Below are 19,891 nucleotides of genomic sequence, written 5' to 3' on the forward strand. Positions count from 1 at the left end.
TTTATGCGTTCCCTCCTTTCCCTCTGATCTTGAGGACGTTGGTTCATCTCAAGGCGTCCAGAGCCATTATGATTCTCATTGCGCCTCGGTGGCCGCGGCAGCACTGGTTCTCCCTGCTCCTGCAACTCAGTGTCAGGGAGCCTCTGCTTCTGCCTGTTTTTCCCTCTCTGCTGTCTCAGAGTCGGGGTTCGCTGTTACATCCCAATCTTCAGTCGTTACATCTGACCGCTTGGTTTCTTTCCCCTTGACTTCAGTTCCTGTTTCTCAGTCTGTGAGGGAGATTTTGGAAGCCTCGCGCAAGGTCTCGACTAGGCTTTGTTATTCCCAGAAGTGGACCAGATTTTCATCCTGGTGTTCCTCGAACAATCTGGACCCGATTTCGGTTCCAGTGTCTTCGGTGCTGGAATATTTGTTGCATCTGTCTAGGTCTGGACTAAAGACGACTTCCATTCGGGTGCATCTCAGTGCCATTGCGGCGTTCCATCGGCATCTCGAGGGTCGGTCTCTTTCTCTTCATCCTCTGGTAACTCGTTTCATGAGGGGTCTCGTGAATGTTCATCCTCCTCTGAAACCTCCTCCTGTAGTTTGGGATCTTAATGTGGTCTTAGCTTAACTGATGAAGCCTCCCTTTGAGCCTATCGACAAATCTCATCTTAAGTTTCTCACTTGGAAGGTGGTCTTTTTGCTTGCGCTCACGTCCGCTCGTCGGATTAGTGAGCTGCAGGCTCTGGTTGCGGATCCACCTTTTACGGTGTTTCATCACGACAAGGTGGTTCTTCGCACACATCCTAAATTTTTGCCTAAAGATGTGTCTGATTTCCACCTCAATCAGTCCATTGTTCTTCCGGTGTTCTTTCCGAAGCCCCACTCTCATCCTGGTGAGGCGGCGCTTCACACGCTTGACTGTAAGAGGGCGTTGGCCTTTTATCTCCAACGTACCAACTCTCATCGGAAGGTTCCTCAATTGTTTTTGTCCTTTGATCCTAATCGGTTGGGACATCCTGTTTCCAAGCGCACCTTGTCCAACTGGTTGGCTGCTTGCATTTCTTTTTGCTACGCTCAGGCTGGTCTCACGCTCCATGGTCGAGTCACGGGGCATAAGGTCCGGGCTATGGCAGCTTCTGTTGCTTTCCTCCGGTCTACTCCTGTGGAGGACATTTGTAAAGCTGCCACTTGGTCTTCGGTTCATACGTTCAACTCCCACTACTGTCTGGACACTTTGTCCAGAAGCGACGGCCGGTTTGGCCAGTCGGTGTTACGTAACCTGTTTTCCTAAATTGCCATCCTCCCACCTGCCCTTTTTTGGTTGGCTTGGAGGTCACCCACATGTGAGAATATCATGCCTGCTTGTCCTGGGATAAAGCACAGTTACTTACCGTAACAGGTGTTATCCAGGGACAGCAGGCATATATTCTCACAACCCGCCCTCCTCCCCGGGGATGGCTTCTTTGCTGGTTATGGAACTGAGGACCACGAGGTGGGGATGTGCCCTCTAGTGGGCAAGAAGGCATGCACATGCGTGGTGCAGTGTAGCAAACTTGAAACTTCAATCAAGTTTGCTTGAAAAGCTGTCCGCGCTGGGGCTCCGTAGATGACGTCACCCACATGTGAGAATATATGCCTGCTGTCCCTGGATAACACCTGTTACGGTAAGTAACTGTGCTTTTTCTCTGTATTTAGAGAGCTTTGTAGTTTTTTTAAAAAAATTTTATGGTTACTATTATGAATTAATAAGATACGAAGAATAAGATACGAAGAAAAACACACACCCCATACTTACCCCCCAATCAAAGAAGTAAAACGGAAAACAACTATACAACGGACTACTGGCCACTCAGGCAGCGAAGATAGACAACCAAGTCTCCAATCTATTGACAACAACTCCAGACTACAAGATGTTCAGAAAGGAAATAAAAACTATACTCTTCAAGAAATTCCTTAATAAAGCTTAATACCATGATAAAGCTTAACCCCCCTCTTACCATCCCCTCCCTAACCCCAAACCCTACTTTTCCCTCTCTTGGAAACCTTTTCTGATCTAACGTTGTAACCCTTCTTCCATAACTCTTTTTGTAATCCGCTTTGAACCAAATGGTAATGGCGGAATAGAAATCTGTAATGTAATGTAATGTGTACATAAAAAATGAATGGAAGAAATTGGGGGGCATGGCTAAGACGGGATTGGGGCGGGGTTGATAATTAATAGATGTCCCCTTTTGATGAAAAAAAATAAATGGTCACGTATGGTAACAATTAATAAAATTGTACGTATTTCTACAGATAGCTCTTTTAAATCTATTGCACTCAAATAAGAACTATTCTCTCAGTCAAAATTACTTGATATATTAATCTCGATACCTATAAAAACAAACAATTGGTAATCACTGTTGCAAATTTTAGAATTTGAGCTGTCATTAGCAGAGAAATTAGAAACTACCTTAAGCAAGCATAAAATATTGTCCCGTCTAGAAGATTAAAAATGAAATCCAAAGAAAAAGGGGAAACCCAAACACTCCCACAAAGTACCAATGGAAAAACAAGGAGTGGGAATCTAAGAAAATATTTGTTTACAGAAAGGGCAAATATGTACAGAACAGTTTCACAGTAGTTCAGAGGACCACATCATTATCTGAACTCATAAAAGCATGGGACCCGCACTGAAGATTGAGGAAAGCAATGTCGAGATGAGCACTTGCTGTGGATCGAGAAACTGGATAGGTCCTACGAGCTGTATCTGCTGCAATTGCGTGAATTTGTATTCTCATCCGCCGGCCTCTAAAAACCGCAACTCCCATGATGCTTGGGGGGGGGGGAGGCGCGCGGCAGCGCCGAGAAACTACCTCTCCCATCACGCCATGGGATTAACTGCTTAGTGTGACAGGAGGACCTGGCACGGGAAGCGGCGCCGCTTTCTCGCGAGCTTTGCCGTTGCCGCTCCCTGTCTCGCGCTAGAGCCGGGATAAGCGTGCGGCCCTCGGCCACCTCCACCATGACCGACCCGAAGTACGCCGACCTGCCCGGAATTGTGAGTAGCCGAGGTGCTTTTGCCCTGCTAGGGGGGGCCCTTGGAGACCGCTGCCGCTTCTCCTAGTCCCCGTACCCCGAGACCCCCACCCCCCCATAATCTCGTATGTTGAGAAGGAGGAAGGGGGGCTCGTGTCTGGCTTTCTTCAGAGACTCCCCTCCCTCTGGCAGGCTATGAGGAGGGGATCCCGGGTTACCTGTCCCCCCTGACTGCGAACAGTTGCCCCTGTCATGATGTCTCTCCGCAGCCTCATCCCTCCCTTTCACTTTTAGGGCGGTGACTGAAGAAGCTCTGATCTTTTTTTGCAGCTACACAAAAGCAAATGAGAAGGAAAAAGAGTGCCAAAGGCCTTCCTTGATGCTGGGTGGGGGGAACAGGTGTTCGTGCGAGTGCGCGTAGGCGTGTGGCTTTAGTTGCAAAAGCCTGCTATATTGCTGATCGCGTTGTTATTATATCCGGGTATCTCTCGGGCAAACAGTAACTGGTATCTTGGGATTGTTTAGGATGAAAATTCAGTTTAAGATATGTCAATGTAAAAATACGATGCTGGGCGTTCTCTTGAATGTTCTATTTGCTCTGCAGATGATTTTATTTTTTTTTTTCCCCCTGTAATGGTTTTTTTCCCCTCAATGTTCTGTGCTAGGCTGTGCTATTAAACATCTCATCTCCTTGGTCACTTTTTGTTAATTTTATCTCCAGAGGTTTGGGTTCCTGTTTGAGAAGTTTTCAGAGAAATGTGATAAAATGGAGCATGTATTTGTTATAAGTTTATTTGGAAAAGTCAAAGAAAAGATATTTGTAGCATGGAAGCTGTCTATATGGGTGGATCAGATCTAGCTTCTTCACCCTCATCAGTTAGGATTTAGGGCCTGCCATAGTGCAGAAACCACATCGTTAGTGAGTTACTCTTCTCTGGATTCTGGTTATATTATTCTGGTATCCTTGGATCACTTGGCAGCTTTTGATTTGTCTCCTTTCACATTTTCATCCTATTTGTATTTCTGGGACAGTTTTTATTAATGGTTCTCTTATCTGCTCAGCAGTGGTGTACTAAAGGTGGGGTGAAAGGGGTGGTCCACCTTGAGTGAATGCCAGATCTGGAACCTCCCTCCCTACTCTGCCGCTTTCCTGAAACATCAGCAGCAGCAATAAACTTTAAATTCAGTCATCGTGGGACCTTCCTGCACCGCCCCATGACTGCCAGTCCACCCCCTCTGACATCATTTACTTGTTCCGGAACAGAGTTGGCAGCCGTGGGGAGGTGCAGAAGGTCCCGCAATGACTGCGGCTGCTGACTCTGCTCCGGAACAAGTAAGTGATGTCAGAGGGGGTGGACTGGCAGCTGCAGTCATCGCGGGACCTTGCTGCACCTCTCTGTGGCTGCCGGTCCACCCCCTCTGATGTCCAGGGCATCAACAATGTGAAACAAATAAAAAAAAAAGATGAATGCAGGAGAGTTCTATTTGACAGAGACATAAGGTGGAAGGATACTGGATGGAATTGGGTTGGAGGGAAAGAAAGGGGGTAGATGCTGATGGAAGTGGGAGGAAGGGAGAGAGAAGAGGCAGATGCTGATAGAAGAAGGATGGAGATCGAGAAAGGGGAGACATTGGATGTTAGTGGGGAGGATAGAGGGGGAGCCTATGCTGGATGAAAGTGTGGATGGGAGACAGAAGGGAGAAGATGTGGGGAGGAGAGAAAGAGGGGAGCTGATACTGAATGGAAGTGGACAGACAGAGGAGAAGATGCTGGATGGAAGGGGGTAGAGAAAGAGGGCATACGATGGAAGGAGGGGATAAATAAAAAGAGAGCATATGATGTGGGAAGAGGATTGAGTTAGTGAAATACTGGAAGGAGTGAGAGAAAGAGGTGGCAATCTGTAGGTAGACAGTGAAAAGGAAAATTGACGACAGGGTAGTAAGAACTTAATCTAGACAGATGCAGAAAATAAATTGAGAAGGAAGATGAAGGAAGAAAAGGGAAAAGAGAGAATGAGATGCCAGACCAATGGGGGTGAAGGGGAAGATGGAAGGGAGAGACATACATTTTCTGGAATGGGCATAGAAGGAGAGAAGATGCCATATAGAAGGGGCAGAGAGAGAGCAGTGGATGGAAGGAAGAGAGTGACAAGAAGATGAGGAAAGCAGAAACCAGAGAAGACAAAGGAAGAAAACAAATTTCTATTTATTTCTTTTTTTTGCTTTAGGATAAAGTAGTATTGTAACTGTGTTGATAAATATTTATAAATATAAAATAGAAATAAGATGATCCTTTTATTGGACTAATTGTAATACATTTTTGACTAATTCAGAGATCAAAACCCCCTTCCTCAGGTCAGGACAGGATACTGTTGCAGCCGTATACTGACCTGAGAAAAGAAGTTCTGGCCTCTGAAATCTAATTGAAAAATGTATTAGTCCAATAAAATGGTATTATCTTATTTTTCATTTTTGTTTTACTGTCCCCCACCCTTGGCCGCCTTTTATGAAGCTGCATTAGGCTTTTTTTTTTTTTTTTAATCACATGGCGTCACTGTTTCTGTGGTGTTGAATTGTATGCAGAGTCCAGCTTCTTGGTGGTTCAGTTTAACTTTTGTCTACATAATTCTTTTTTATTCCCCCCCCCACTTTTTTATAAAAGTAGCATGGTTTTTAGCACCAGCCAGGACAATAACAGCTTTGATGCTCATAGGAAGGGGGGTGGGGTAGCTTGTGATTACATATTTCATACTGGGTGAAGGTGTTTTCTGTGTGTACGAAAGACATGCTTCTCTGTTAGCATTGACTGTCAGGCTCAGTCTGTACTAATCTGGCTTGTTTAGCTTTACAATGGGTGTATTGTTCTACTGCTCACTGCCATAAGTAAGATGCTGCCTTTTCCTAGGTACACTCTTGTTATGTGACGTGTGGATTGTTACTAAAAATCATGTTTTTCATACAGATGAAGGGGGTGTCAAAAAATGATGAGCCCCGGGTGTCACATAATCTAGGTATGCCACTGCTACTCAGTCCTTCTTTTCAGTTTCAACTTCTATATGTGCCTCTCCAGAATAGTCCCTCAACTGTGGTGGCCCCCAGTTTTTTTTTGATTTTTTTTGCTACCCCTTTTACTCTAACCGCGGTTCCCAAACTAGGAGCCGTGGCTGACATACAGGGGAGCCACAAATTATTCTTATATTAGACATCTTTTACAATCTTAAGAAATTAAAAAGTATATAGAAATAAAAATACTACAACTGAATCTTCAAGTTATTTGTTAGTTATTGTTTTGATGTTTATGGCTGGTAAACAGTTTTTCTGTTATCATGTGAATGTAATCACAGTGGAGGAGACACTATGCGTTTGACTAATGTGCATGCCTAGAGACTTTGCACATGGCTCGTGACCTCTATTTGAATGTAAGTAATTGGTGAATTGTTGGAGCAAACTCAGCTGTTATACTCATATTTATCAAACTTTACTGGTAAAATAATACTAATATAAGTATTTTACTCATATATTATTATTGACTAAGCGTCTTTTTGTGTGTCAAGTTCTGATCAACATAATTTTTAAAATTTGTTGTTTCAGAACCCTAAAAATGGACAAATTTTTATTGAATTTTAATAAGCATACGACAGCACAAAATGAAGAGCATGCACCACAAACGAGTAGCGGGTGTGCAAAAGAGAGAAAATATCGTAAATATGATGATAGTTATTTGGACTTTGGCTTAAAATATTAATGGAGAAGACTGCAATGTATAGTATGTTTGAAAATTTTGGCGCCAGACTGTATGCTTCCAAGTAAACTGAAGCTTCATTTAGAAATTAATTATTCACATTCGATTAATAAAACTCGCAACTTCTTTACTAGAAAATTAAAAGGACATCAAGGTACATTTTCTCAGCATTTGTCAATACCAAATAGCGCTCTCTGCTAGCCGCATATAGAGTTGCTAAGTGTAAAAAAACCCTATACAGTTGTGGAACAACTGATTCTACCTGATGCTATAGATATGGTCAGTACCAAGGGGGGGGGTGTACTGCCCCGGGTGCACGCCCTAGGATGGTGTACAGCATGCTGGATCTTGGTTCAAGACCGGAACCTCCCGCTCTACTGTGCGGCTGCCGGTCCACCCCTCTGACGTACTTGCTCGCCTTAGCAAAGGGCCTAAAGAAGAGACAAGTCACTGCACTGAAGAAATACCAGGGAAGGATACCTACAAAGGCAAGTACCACAAGGGTAACACAAATAGCAGATAAATAAACACAACAGTCGCAGAGGACAAACACAGCAGATGCAGAGGACATACACAAAAGAAAAAGGGGTAGCAGGTATATAATTAGGGGAGGGACTGCACAGTAACAACACCAAGGACGCTACACAGATTCCTACATAAGGAGAAGCCACTTCAGACAACACTGAGACGTGCCTTCTCCCGCTGCGTGCGAGTTATATCAAGAAGCATAGAGGACCTAGGAAGCAAGGAGAAGCCACTTCAGACAACAGACCGGCAAGCAGACATCAATGAAAGCAGAAGATAGAAGCAGAATGTTGAGCTACCCAGTTTTCTGCACCGTTTGTCATATGTATGACTACCTCCTCTCTGAGAGGCAGTCTTATGTATGCACTCGATGCGAGGAACTGGAGGGCCTGAAGAAGCAAGTCAGACTACTGGAGGGCAGAGTACTAGAACTGGAAGCACTTCGAGCAGTTGAGGAGGATATCAGAAAGGCTGGAAACTTCATGAAAGAGAGGAACATTGAGAGAGAAGTCAGGGAGGTAGAGAAGTTCATCGAGGAGGCATACAGAGAGACTGTGGAAAATCACCAACAACAGAGGAACTGCCAAGATACACCTACAGTGAGTGAGGACCACCTGAAGGACAATCACAAGAAATGAATAGATGGCACAGCAGAAGGATCTGGAAACAGCGGAGGGAACCCACAGGAAGACGAGTCCAGTGCAAGCCAACGCCAGGATGAGGAAAGATGGAAGTGCATTGAGGACACAGACCAGCTAGAGAGACAAGAGAAGACAGCAATCGTCGTGGGGGACTCCATCATCCAACAAGTCGACAGCCACATAGCGGGAGAAAGAAAGGATCGGCTGGTGACCTGCCTACCAGGAGCCAAGGTGGAGGATATAGTGAGCCGCATCGACAGGATCATCAACAGTGCGGAAGAGGGAGATACGGCAATGATGATCCACGTTGGGACAAACGACATGAACAACAGGAACTACAGCAGGAAAACACTGAAAGACCAGTTCTGGATGCTAGGAAGGAAGCTGAAGATCAGAACGCCGAAGGTAGTATTCTCGGAGATCTTTCCAGTACCGAGGGTCGACAGGAAGAGGCAGATAGAACTGCAAGCAATCAACGCATGGATGAGGCGCTGGTGTGAGGAAGAAGGATTCCACTTTGTGCACAACTGAACGACGTTCTGGGGGAAGAGCAAGTTGTACAGGAAGGATGGACTCCACCTCAGCGGAGATGGAACAAGGCTACTTGCAAGCAACATCAAGCGAGAAATTGAGAAGTGTTTAAACTAAAAAGAAGGGGAAAGCCGACAGTCGACCAAGAGTCGGTTCAGGAAACGGTATACCCAGAGTATACCATGCAAGAAGATTGCAGGGATCATAGACAAGATAGAAATCCCGATGGATCGAAAGGGACAGAAGCGAGGGAGACAGAAGGAGGAAGGAAGTGTAAGAAAGTAACAGGCCGCAAACTTAAATGTATGTACAAAAATGCAAGGAGCCTAAGGAATAAAATGGGGTAATTGGAAGCTATGGCACAAAAAGATAACCTAGACATCATCGGCATCACGGAAACATGGTGGAACGAGGACAACATCTGGGACACTGTACTACCTGGATACAAGCTATACTGCAGAGACAGAGTAGGACAAAAAGGTGGGGGTATTGCCATAAACATAAAAGAGGGAATTGATTCTACCAGAGAGAACACGCTGGAAATGAACAATAAGGTAGAGTCTCTATGGGCCAAAATACCGGGAACAAATGGAACGGATACGAACATCGGCATATACTGATCTCCACGGCAGTCCGAAGAGACTGATGGAGAAATGTCCAGATGAGATTAAACACGAAAGCAAGGGAGGCAACACAGTTATCATGGGCGACTTCAATTATCTGGGGATAGATTGGAACCTAGGCAACTCCAGCTACAGTAGGGAGACCAAGTTCCTGGATGCTGTAGGCAATTGCTTCCTGAAACAACTTTTCATGGAAAATATGAGAGGAAATGCAATTCTGGACTTAATTCTAAATGGACTACGAGGACCGGCACAAGGTATAGAAGTAGAAGGGACGCTGGGAAACAGTGATCACAGCATGATCCACTTCAACCTAGACACAGGAACAAAAAATTGATCCTGAACGACTGCCATGGCACTGAACTTCTGAAAAGGGAACTACGAAGGGATGAGAGTCATGGTGAGGAAGATTAGGAAGAGGATAAGCACTGTAAATACGCTAGAGCAAGCATGGTCCCTTTTTAAGGACATAGTCACCGAGACGCAAAATCTATATATACTGCGTATCAACAAGGGTTCCAAGAGGAAAAAGAACAAGGAACCGGCGTGGCTCACTGTAGCAGTGAAGGAAGCAATCAGAGACAAGAAGACGTTAAAGGAATGGAAAAGGACAAAAGTGGACGAAAACTGGAAAAAAGCACAAACAACATCAAAGCAAGTGCCAAAGGCGGTAAGAGGGACCAAAAGGGACTACGAGGAAAAAATAGCCAAGGAGCCGAAAAATTTTAAGCCGTTCTTTTAATATATTAAGGGGAAAGGACCCGCAAAGGAAGCAGTAGGGCCGTTAGATGACCATAGAATAAAGGGAGTACTAAGGAAGGACAAAGCCATTGCCGACAAACTGAACACATTTTTTGCATCTGTATTTACCGAAGAGGATATATCCAATATACCAGAAGCTAACAGGCTATACACAGGAAGTGAAGACGTGAAACTGACAGTCGATGGTCAGTTTAGAAGAGGTATGCAGACAGATTGATAGGCTTAAAAACGATAAATCCCCGGGACTGGACAGCATCCACCTGAGGGTAATAAAGGAACTGAAGGGGGTTATAGCTGAACTGCTTCAACTAATAGCCAATCTGTCGATTAAATCAGGAAAGATTCTGGAAGACTGGAAAGTGGCAAATGTTATGCCGATCTTCAAGAAAAGTTTGAGGGGAGATCCGGAAAACTACAGACCAGTGAGTCTGACTTCGGTACCGGGAAAGATGGTAGAGGTGCTGATAAAGGACCACATCATCGATTACCTTGAAGGACACAAATTGATGAGAATCAGCCAGCACGGCTTCAGCAAAGGAAGATCTTGTTTGTCAAATTTACAGCACTTCTTCGAAGGAGTAAATAGGCATATAGACAAGGGTGACCCAGTCAACATTGTATATCTAGATTTTCAGAAGGTGTTCAACAAGGTCCCGCATTAACGTCTACTTTGAAAATTTGCGAGCCATGGAATCAAGGGTGATATACTCACGTGGATTAAAAACTGGTTGGTGGATAGGAAACAGAGAGTGGTGGTAAAAGTACAATACTCAGACTGGAAAAGTGTTACGAGTGGTTTGGTGCTCGAGCCTGTGTTCTTCAACATATTTATAAATGTCCTAGAAATTGGCATGACGAGTGAGGTGATTAAATTTGTGGAAGATACAAAGTTATTCAGAGTAGTGAGGACACAGAAGGATTGCAAAGACCTACAACGAGACATAAACGAACTTGAGGAATGGGCTGCGAAATGGCAAATAAGGTTCAACGTGGATAAGTGCAAGGTAAAAACAAAAAACTGTGGATACAGATGTTCTGGAGATAATTTATTATACACTGACATAAAAACAATGATAAAAAATACAGTGGTAAAAATCCAACCGGACCCTACACGATCTGTGTTTCGTGTTGCAAACTCACATATAAGAATTGGACTGAAAACAGTCTATTATTGTCTTTAAACATATGAGCAAAGAACACCGCAGACAAGTTGAAGTAGGAAAAAAAACGCTATTCACAGTTTTTTTGTTTTCATTGGTGGATTGTTTTCACTTTGGATCATTGGGTCTCCCCATTTTTATTTTTATTTTTTTTTTGTTAAATGCAAGGTGATGCATGTCGGTTACAAAAATCATATGCAATATAAGATGTCTGGTGCTATACTCGGAGAGAGCCCCCAGGAAAGAGACTTGGGAGTACTTGTAGACAAGTCAATGCATGGCTGCGGCGAAAAGAGCAAACTGAATGTTAGGAATGATTAATTAGGGGATCACTAATAGATCTGAAAAGGTTATCGTGCCGTTATAATGAGCCATGGTACACCCCCCCACCTGGATTACTGTGTCCAACACTGGTCGCCATACATGAAAAAGTTCATAGTAGGGAAAATATCTGTCCCTGTCCCTGGCTCACCGTCCCCTTCACAGCCATTCCCTTCACCGCCCCGTCACCGCCATCCCCTTCACCGTCCCGTCACCGTCCTCGCAGCATCCATATAAGCCTCAGTACAGAGAAACACCATGAAGACAGAAGAGAGTCCTGCCACTACTACTACTTCACTGAGAATCTGTTTCAGTGCCTCAGCCCTATAGTAAAAACAGAACATAAAATAAATCAATTCACTTGTCCTCCCTTGCAATGACATGTCCCCCATGTTCACCTATAGCTCGAATCAGGTCAATTGTGCACACTAAAAATGCCCACCTGAGCACATAATCATGCAGATGCTGCAGTACAATGAGCAACAGGAGGATCTGGAACGTGAGCACAGGCAGGCAGTGATACAAAAACAGCAGACACCCGACCGATTGCAGCGTTCCGCCATCTCCCTCCCGCCACCTCACCTTAGATGTAGAGTATGCCAGCTTTCTTTTTCGCCCAGCCGCACGCGCGGCTGCTCATTTGTTCAATAATTTCCTCTGATGCAACCGGAAACAGGAAGTTGCAGGAAAGGAGAAGATTGATCAACTCGAGCAGCCGCGTGTGTGGCTGGGCGAAAAAGAAAGCCGTCATACTCTACATCAGTGTTTTTCAACCTTTTTACACCCATGGACCGGCAGAAATAAAAGAATTATTTTGTGGACCAGCAAACTACTAGGACTAAAATTTAAAAACCCCGTTTCCTCCCCATTTCCGCGAGCTCGGTCACCTCAGTAATTGTAGAAAAATAGACAAATATAGTGCAAAATATAGACAGCAGATATTTATTCTCAAAACTGACGTTTTGATCACTAAATTGAAAATAAAATCATTTTTCCTACCTTTGCTGTCTGGTGATTGATTTCATGAGTCTCTGGTTGCATTTCCTTCTGTCTGTGTATCCTTTCTTTCTTTCTGCACTCGGGCCCAAGAATTGTCCTTTTCTATTCCCTCCCTCTTTCCTTCCTATGTCCTTAGTGCCCCCGGTGCCTCCTTCCCATGTCTTTAGTACTCCCAGTGCCTCCTTCCCATGTCCTTAGTGCCCCTTCCTGTCTTTAGTACCCCCAGTGCCTCCTTCCCATGTCCTTAGTGCCCCTTCCTGTCTTTAGTACCCCCAGTGCCTCCTTCCCATGTCCTTAGTGCCCCTTCCTGTCTTTAGTGCCCCCAGTGCCTCCTTCCCATGTCCTTAGTGCCCCTTCCTGTCTAGTGCCCCCAGTGCCTCCTTTCCATGTCCTTAGTGCCCCTTCCTGTCTTTAGTGCCCCCAGTGCCTCCTTCCCATGTCTTTAGTGCCCCTAGTGCCTCCTTCCTATGTCCCTCTCACTGCCTTCCATACTTTGTCCCACTGCCTTCCATACTTTGTCCCACCCCCGAAGCCTGCCTGTCTACCTCTCTCCCTCCCTCCCTAGCCATAGCCAGCCTGCTGCCTCCCTGCCGCTCAAAAAAAAAAAAGCCTCCCTCCTTCCTTCCTTTCCCCCGCTCTTACCGCCATGCTGCAGCTGCTAAAGCCGACAGGAAGTCTTTCCGATGTCAATTCTGAAGTCGGAGAGGATGTTCTGGGCCAGCCAGGCAGCGATTGGCTGGCCCAGAACGTTCTCTCCGACATCAGAATTGACGTCAGAAAGACTTCCTTTCGGCTTTAGCAACTGCAGCAGGGCGGTAAGAGCAGGGGAAAAGGAGGGAGACTTTTTTATTTATTTTTTTTTTTTGCGCCTGTCCCTTAATCTTGCTGGCCCTGCGCGGACCGGAAGAAATTTCCTGCGACCGGCAGTTAAAGAACAGTGCTCTACATCTAAGGTGAGGTGGCAGGAGGGAGATGGCGGAATGCTGCGATCGGGCGGGTGGGGACTGTGCGATCCTTGATTGCTTCACTGCGGAGACAAGTCCATTCACCGCTCCACGGGGCGGTGAATGGCCTTGTCCCCGTCCCCGCAGAGGCCACTATTTTTTCTTCCCCATTTCGGCGGGTTACCCGTGGCTACTCGCGGCTAGCCGCGGGTAACAACCACCGTGTCATTCTCTAGTTCATAGTACTATTTGAAAGGGTCTAGAGAAGAGAGACTAAAATGGTTAAGGGACTGGAGGAGTTGCCTACAATGAGAGGCTAGAGAAACTGGGCCTCTTCTCCCTTGAAAAGAGGAGACTGATAGGGGACATGATCGAAACATTCAAGATATTGAAGGGAATTGACTTAGTAGAGAAAGAGAGACTGTTCACCCTCTCTGAGGTGAAGAGAACAAGAGGGCACTTGCTAAAGTTAGAAGGGGAAAGATTCCGTACAAACGTAAGGAAGTTTTTCTTCACCCAGAGAGTGGTAGAAATCTGGAACGCTCTTCCAGAGGCTGTTATAGGAGAAAGCACCCTTCAGGGATTCAAGAAAAGGTTGGATAAGTTCCTGCTGGAACAGAACATACGCAGGTAAGGGTAGACTCAAATAGGGCACTGGTCTTTGACCTAAGAGCTGCTGCGTGAGCCGACTGCTGGGCACGATGGCCTACTGGTCTGACCCAGTAGCGGCAAATCTTATGTTCTTATGTTACACATGTACACACACACGTGCGGATGGATTGAAAAAGATTCCGTAAACTATGCATATTTTTCTCACTTGTTTACTGATTTTCCCAAATAGCTATTTTCTACTAATACATTTCTGGCTTCAAATTAGGGTGAAGCAAACCTTTTATGGCTCAGGAAAATGCCCATGTATAGCAACATCTCTGCAGTCTTTGCATGTTGTAATACATAGGTAGATGAGGATATGAGTGATCCCTTTTTCTCCAGAATAAGTATGGCTCCTAGAACTCTCCTTTTTGGGGAGGAAAATACTCATATGGTCATGCATTGTGTGACTTAAGATAATACTATCTTTAGTATTCTGGTTCGATTTGCTCATTTTAATGAGCAATAGTGGGTTTGCAATGTATATAGTAGTAGGTTAGTGAATATTATGAATAATGTTTGGATGCGCAATCATTTTCTTTCCAAGGGAGCTATAGAAAAGATTACTGCTGAATTTTAAAATGAGAGGCTGTTGCCCGGATACCATAAAGCAAGATCATTAATGGAATCCACTCATCTCATAAAGTAATACTGAGTGTTGTAAGATAAATTTGAGCCATGTCTACAATATAAGCATATTGATTAAGGTTTTTGTTTTCAGGCCAGGAATGAGCCAGATGTTTATGAGACCAGTGATCTCCCAGAAGATGACCAAGCCGAGTTTGATGCGGTAAGCTCTGTTGTAATAGGAGAACACTACATATTAAATTCAAAGCCAATAATAAGCAGGCATGCCAGCCCCTAATTTGTTAATCATCTTTACACCCCTACAGGATAGGAAAGACTTGTTTTTTGAAGAGTTAATTTTGTTTTTTGTATAAACATATTTAAAAAAAGAATAGTGAAGTTTTCTGACCCTAGCCCCCATCTCCTTTCCTGAAGTGTGACGGAAAGACTTTATATTTTTGCTACTTCTGGTCCTAATTCAACTTTTGTGATCTCTTGGTTATAAGGGCTGGCTCAAAGGGTTATGATGCCCTGAGCCAACTTTGATGGTGGTGCCCTGCCCTTCTCTCTCAAGCCCCTAGTCCGGCATTGCTCCCTCTCCTCTGTCCTTCCCCCGCAGCCCTCTAAACTTTACCTTGCTTGTCAATAGCAATAGTGTTCAGCCAGCTCTGGGTCTTTTCTTTGCCATGTCCCACTGAGAGGAAATTGCAGGCAGGACTCGGCAGAGGGAGGACCCAAGGCCGGCTGAAAGCAGCCTGCCATGCATGCTGTTACTGGCAAGCAAGTAATATTTAGAGGGCCACAGGGGAAGGAGGAGAGGGAGCAATGCCAGAATAGGGGCTGGAGAGAGAAGGAGAAAAATTTAGAGCAGGTGAAGCACTGGCAGTGAGCTTGGGCCAGGAATTTTGTGTCCCTGGGCCAGACCCTTACCTGGTCCAATGGTTGAGCTGGCCCTGTTGGTTATAGTTAAGTTAGTTACTGGGTCATGACACTTTTATGAAATTCCAGTTGTTGCAAAAAAAGAGTCGGCATCGGAGAGTGTTGAGGAAAGAAGGAAGAGATAAGTACCTCCTCTGAGATTAGTTTCTTTAAACCAGGTCTCTACTCTCTTCCCCCCCAACACTGTACATTCTAGTACTGAAAGCAAACAGCAGTCCAGTTTTCAGGATAGCCACAGTGAATATTAATGAAAGCATTTATGCTACTATGAATAAATATATCTTGTGGTCGAGGGGGATGGTTAACTAAGTTTTGGTAAAAGTTGGACTTTTTACTGCCCCTTAGTTTACTACGAGCATCACTAACCTGTGGTACATGAATTAATACAATGTGAAATCAACCTCATAAACTGTGTTCCAGTGCAATAGGAATGGTATGCTGAACCGTAGGATTGTCCATGCCTGCTCGCAAGCATTCTGCATAAGCTGTCAATCACAGGTTTTCAGCTCCTCCTCTTTTTCCCAGTCTCTGCTGCCCTCTTCAGTTCTTCTTTGTGCAGGTGAGCATGAATGTGTTGTTCTGATTTGCTCCTTTTATTTCTTTATTTTTGCAGGGTTTTTTTGCTGTCTTTTTCGGCTGTTCACGGTTTTTACACGGCTCCAGGATTGACTGTGCCTGCTTGGAGAGGAGCAGACTCTGTCTGCAGCTGGCAGGTGCATCCTTTGTGGACTGTTCAGCCAGACTTCTGAATATTTGTGGAGTTCAGGGTTCTGGGCCATCAGCATTTGCTTGCTTCCTGGTGAGGAGCTTGAGTGCAGGCTATTCAGCATCAATAATGTCTTTTGAGGCACTCACGATGCTGTGTGTGGTTTCATCCCATCCTTCTCTTTTCAGCAATTGCTATGGCTTGGGGGGGATGGAAGTTCAGTTCAACTGAGGTTCAACTTGCAGCCCAAAGGTCTAGGCATGACAGCTGACTGGTTCCTTGAGGCAGAAAATCCCTCCAGTTCCAGCTGCTCTCTCAAGGAGGTGAGTCAGGCTGCAGCACCTTTTTCCCCTGTACATGGTCTAAAAGTGCAGGCTGTGATAGCCAATGGGGAAAATCAGGAAGGATCTGAAAACCTGTATTTTAACTTTCTACAGATAGAGCCCTGTTCCCCCTCCTTCTAAAATCCTATATTTAGTGATTTTTGGTCAGCCCTAAAGCGCTTTAAAGCTGTTTTGGTGCCAAAATTCTTCCGCAGTAGCCATCTTGGATTTCTCAAACTTTCTTAAAACACCTCGTGTTGCCTCAAAATTGATAGAGATAGAGTCCTTAGACTCTAATACCTCCATATCATGCCTTATTTGTGCTGGATGTGCGGTTGAAGAGTGCCCTTGCAGGGTGGGAGCTTTAGGTTTAGCCCTTACACAGACCTTTAGGGTTGGAAAAAGGCAGATGGCTCCATCAGGGAAAATGAAGCACCTTCTAGGGTCCCAGCACAGTGCTTCTGTACAAATTAAGGGCATAGAAGCTTCGCAGCCCAGGAAGGAGAAGACCCCTCTGTCCATCGACCTTTTTAGGTCCTCTGCCCTAACGGAGATCATTACCAAGTCCCTCCGAGAACTGAAAATAGACCCTCCGCAAATCCCATGTTCACAATGTTTTCTTCCTGACAGACTCTGAGCCCCTGCCTCAGCTTGTTCTGGCAGGAATAGACTATATAGTGGATGCACTCTGATATTATCAGAGTCATGGGGAAAGTGTCGGCCTTTTCCATTGCCACCCGTCATATGCTTTGGATGAGACAATGGGCGAGTGATTTGATCTCTAAAGCAGATGCTGCTTGGCAAGGGCCTAGATAATCTCAAGGCCAGTGTCCAAGATTGCTGGCCCAGTACTTTACCAGACAGTAGACCCTGAGCACCTAGAGGCCAGAGCTGAGGGGCCTTTTGCGGCTTGCAGTGCACTTGTCAAAATTCAATGGGAGTCTCCACTCAGCCTTTCAAGTTTCCAGAAAGAGATTTTCCAGATTCAGGCTGAACCAGGGTTCAAGTTCCTGCTCTGCTATGCCAGCCAAAAGGTAGATAGGCATGGTATGTTGAACCTTCCGCCCAGCAATTATCTGATGCGCCTGCTTTCTGACTTAAGCTTAATGGTCAGTCAGTCAGACTATGGGATGATGAAGTCTCTCTGTATATACTTAAAAAGGAGGAATGTTTGAGCTCCTGTAAATGTTCAGGCTGTTCTTGTTTAACATGTTTCCTCTTAGAGGCTTGTTAATGTTTTCCTTGCATTACTGTTGTCACCAACACCCCTCAGAGCGGAGTTGAAAGATGACAGAAACCAGCAATCTGACATGTCTCCTACTACCGGGGGTATCTTCAGGATTTTTACTTGGTTCTAGGCAACTGCCTAGACCTGGGAGCATAGGTAAATATTGGCTGTATTAATCAAAAATATTCAAACTCAGACATAAAGTTCTCAAAATCAGGAATGGTCTTTATTCTGGCCCCAGTGGTCATATATATAGCATAAAGAAAATAACATTCAGCTCTCACAAAAATCAGCTTTCCAGATAAAGTCAAAATACAGATAATGCTATGAGCTTTAAACCAGCTCCAGTCCAGCACTGTAGTATTTATTAACAAGCATTCAGTTCCTTGCATAAGGTCATATACCTCAATCCTGACTGCAGTGAGATATTACAAAAGGTATTTTGGAAAGAAGAAAAACAAAATTAACTTGTCTTGCATGAGGCACTTCACTCTTGCTCAGCATTCAAAGCAAAACTGCTCTCAAGAAACAGAGCTACTTCTCTGTGGCAGTAAATTCCAGGTAGATCAAGAACATTCACATAATAAGGCATACAGGAGGGTTATAACTCAGCAGCTTACAGTTCATATCTTTTCTGAGGCACCCAGAGAGATGTGGTAGCAGTAAATATGTTTTGCAAAAGTCTCTCTGATTCCTGTAGCAACCGTTGGTAAACAGCACAGCTGAACAGTGTGCTCTCATTGCTATTAGCAATAGCAAACCCAGTGTGATTTATCCAGTATTCAAAAACACTTCCTTTGTTTAAAGTTCTTTGGTACAAATCAAACATGGAATTGGCAGACAACAAAAGCCCAGGTAAGTAAGCTTCTTAGCAAAGAAAAATAATGCCAAACTCAAAATCACAGAACAAACATAGAGCATACTTTGGCTAGAGAAAAAAAACACCCCACCAGCTGTTTCACAGCTACTTGCAGCTTTAGCTAATTTAGGGATTTCCATTCCCTCCAAAGCCTCTGGAACCTGGAGGTTAGAAGTGGGGAATCTTTCTTCCATGGGCCAGTCTGAGACTCCAGAATATTCCTGGTCTGGCCAAGGCTCCTGCTTTTCCTCAGCCTGCTTGAGTACGTCTGCCACGTCACTCTCCACCCCCTCACTCCTTCCTTCAGCCTGCCTTTAACCAGGCCAAAGCCACTTCCCTTCAGCCTGTAGAGGTGGATGGGCTTTGGTTCTATAGCAGGCTGTCTCAACTCGAGCTCTCCCTGTCTGTTCTGCCTTATTCTTACAGGCACAGACACCTTGACTTTAGCTGCCCTGGCTGATGTACTGACAGGGGACAAATGCTGTGTATCTGCCTGCTCATAATCAATCTGATCATGTTCACTACTGTTCCTACAGCATGGGCAAGGGAAGTCTATCTCAAGCTGCTCTTTAGAGCTGATCTGGTCATCTCTTCTGCACCAGATCTTATTGCCTGCTCTAGGGGCAAAGCCAGCGCAGGGCTGGATTTGTCACACTGTTCATTCTGTGATTGCTGTACATTTATCAGAGCAAATCAGACTATTTGGTTTCAGGGAGTTCCCCGTAGCCTTCCTTCTCTTCTCTCTTTCTATAGGGCTGTCGCCAGTTTTGGTACGAACGGAAGAGAACAGCAGAGACTAAAGAGGAGGAGGAGCAGAAAAGCTGTGATTGACATCTTCTGCAAAATGCTCATAAGCAGGCATGGACAAACCCTATAGTTCAGCAAACCATTCCTATCTACAGGAAAAGATATTATCAAGGTAAAAACCTAAATCTTTTTATTTATTATCTCTGGGAGCATCCCTGAAGGGGCTAGAGCTAAACACTGGTTCCTGACTCCATCTTCCCTTAAAGAATCTTGCTCCCTCCCCCCCATCTCAGCCTACCTCTGCCAGTCCCTGGTGGTCTAAAGCAGTGGTTCTTAAACCTGCCCTGGGGGGACCACCAGCCAGTGAGATTTTCAGGATATCCCTATGCATGAGACAAATTTGGAGGTAACAAGCATGCAAATCTGTCTCATGAATAGTCTTTAGATTTATCAATAAATACAATTATGGTGAAAAATTACTACATTAGCTTCTGCTCATTAAACAATTTTTATACTGAAGCTAATATATTTCATTTACCATCTAAAACATATTTTTTCAACACTCAAACCCTTGAAGGGCTATATACATTCTAATCCAAAACTTAATAAACCCCATTGCT

The 19,891-nt window shown here is 44.7% G+C and overlaps 1 protein-coding gene across 4 annotated transcripts in view; it reads left to right on the plus strand.

The window, feature by feature from the left end:
• The first annotated feature begins 2,863 nt into the window (after window positions 1-2,863).
• DCTN2 (dynactin subunit 2) overlaps window positions 2,864-19,891 on the plus strand; it is a 133,454-nt gene continuing 116,426 nt past the window's right edge. For 3 of the 4 annotated variants that reach the window (XM_033937476.1, XM_033937477.1, XM_033937478.1), the window contains exons 1-2: window positions 2,864-3,025; window positions 14,624-14,692. In XM_033937476.1, the coding sequence (XP_033793367.1) occupies window positions 2,990-3,025; window positions 14,624-14,692 (105 nt within the window). In that variant the 5' untranslated portion in view covers window positions 2,864-2,989. The remainder of the gene's footprint in view (window positions 3,026-14,623; window positions 14,693-19,891) is intronic. The other variant, XM_033937479.1, reaches the window with a different exon arrangement.

This window comes from Geotrypetes seraphini, chromosome 3 (assembly GCF_902459505.1).
Source record: "Geotrypetes seraphini chromosome 3, aGeoSer1.1, whole genome shotgun sequence".
In the NCBI taxonomy this organism is placed as follows: domain Eukaryota; kingdom Metazoa; phylum Chordata; class Amphibia; order Gymnophiona; family Dermophiidae; genus Geotrypetes; species Geotrypetes seraphini.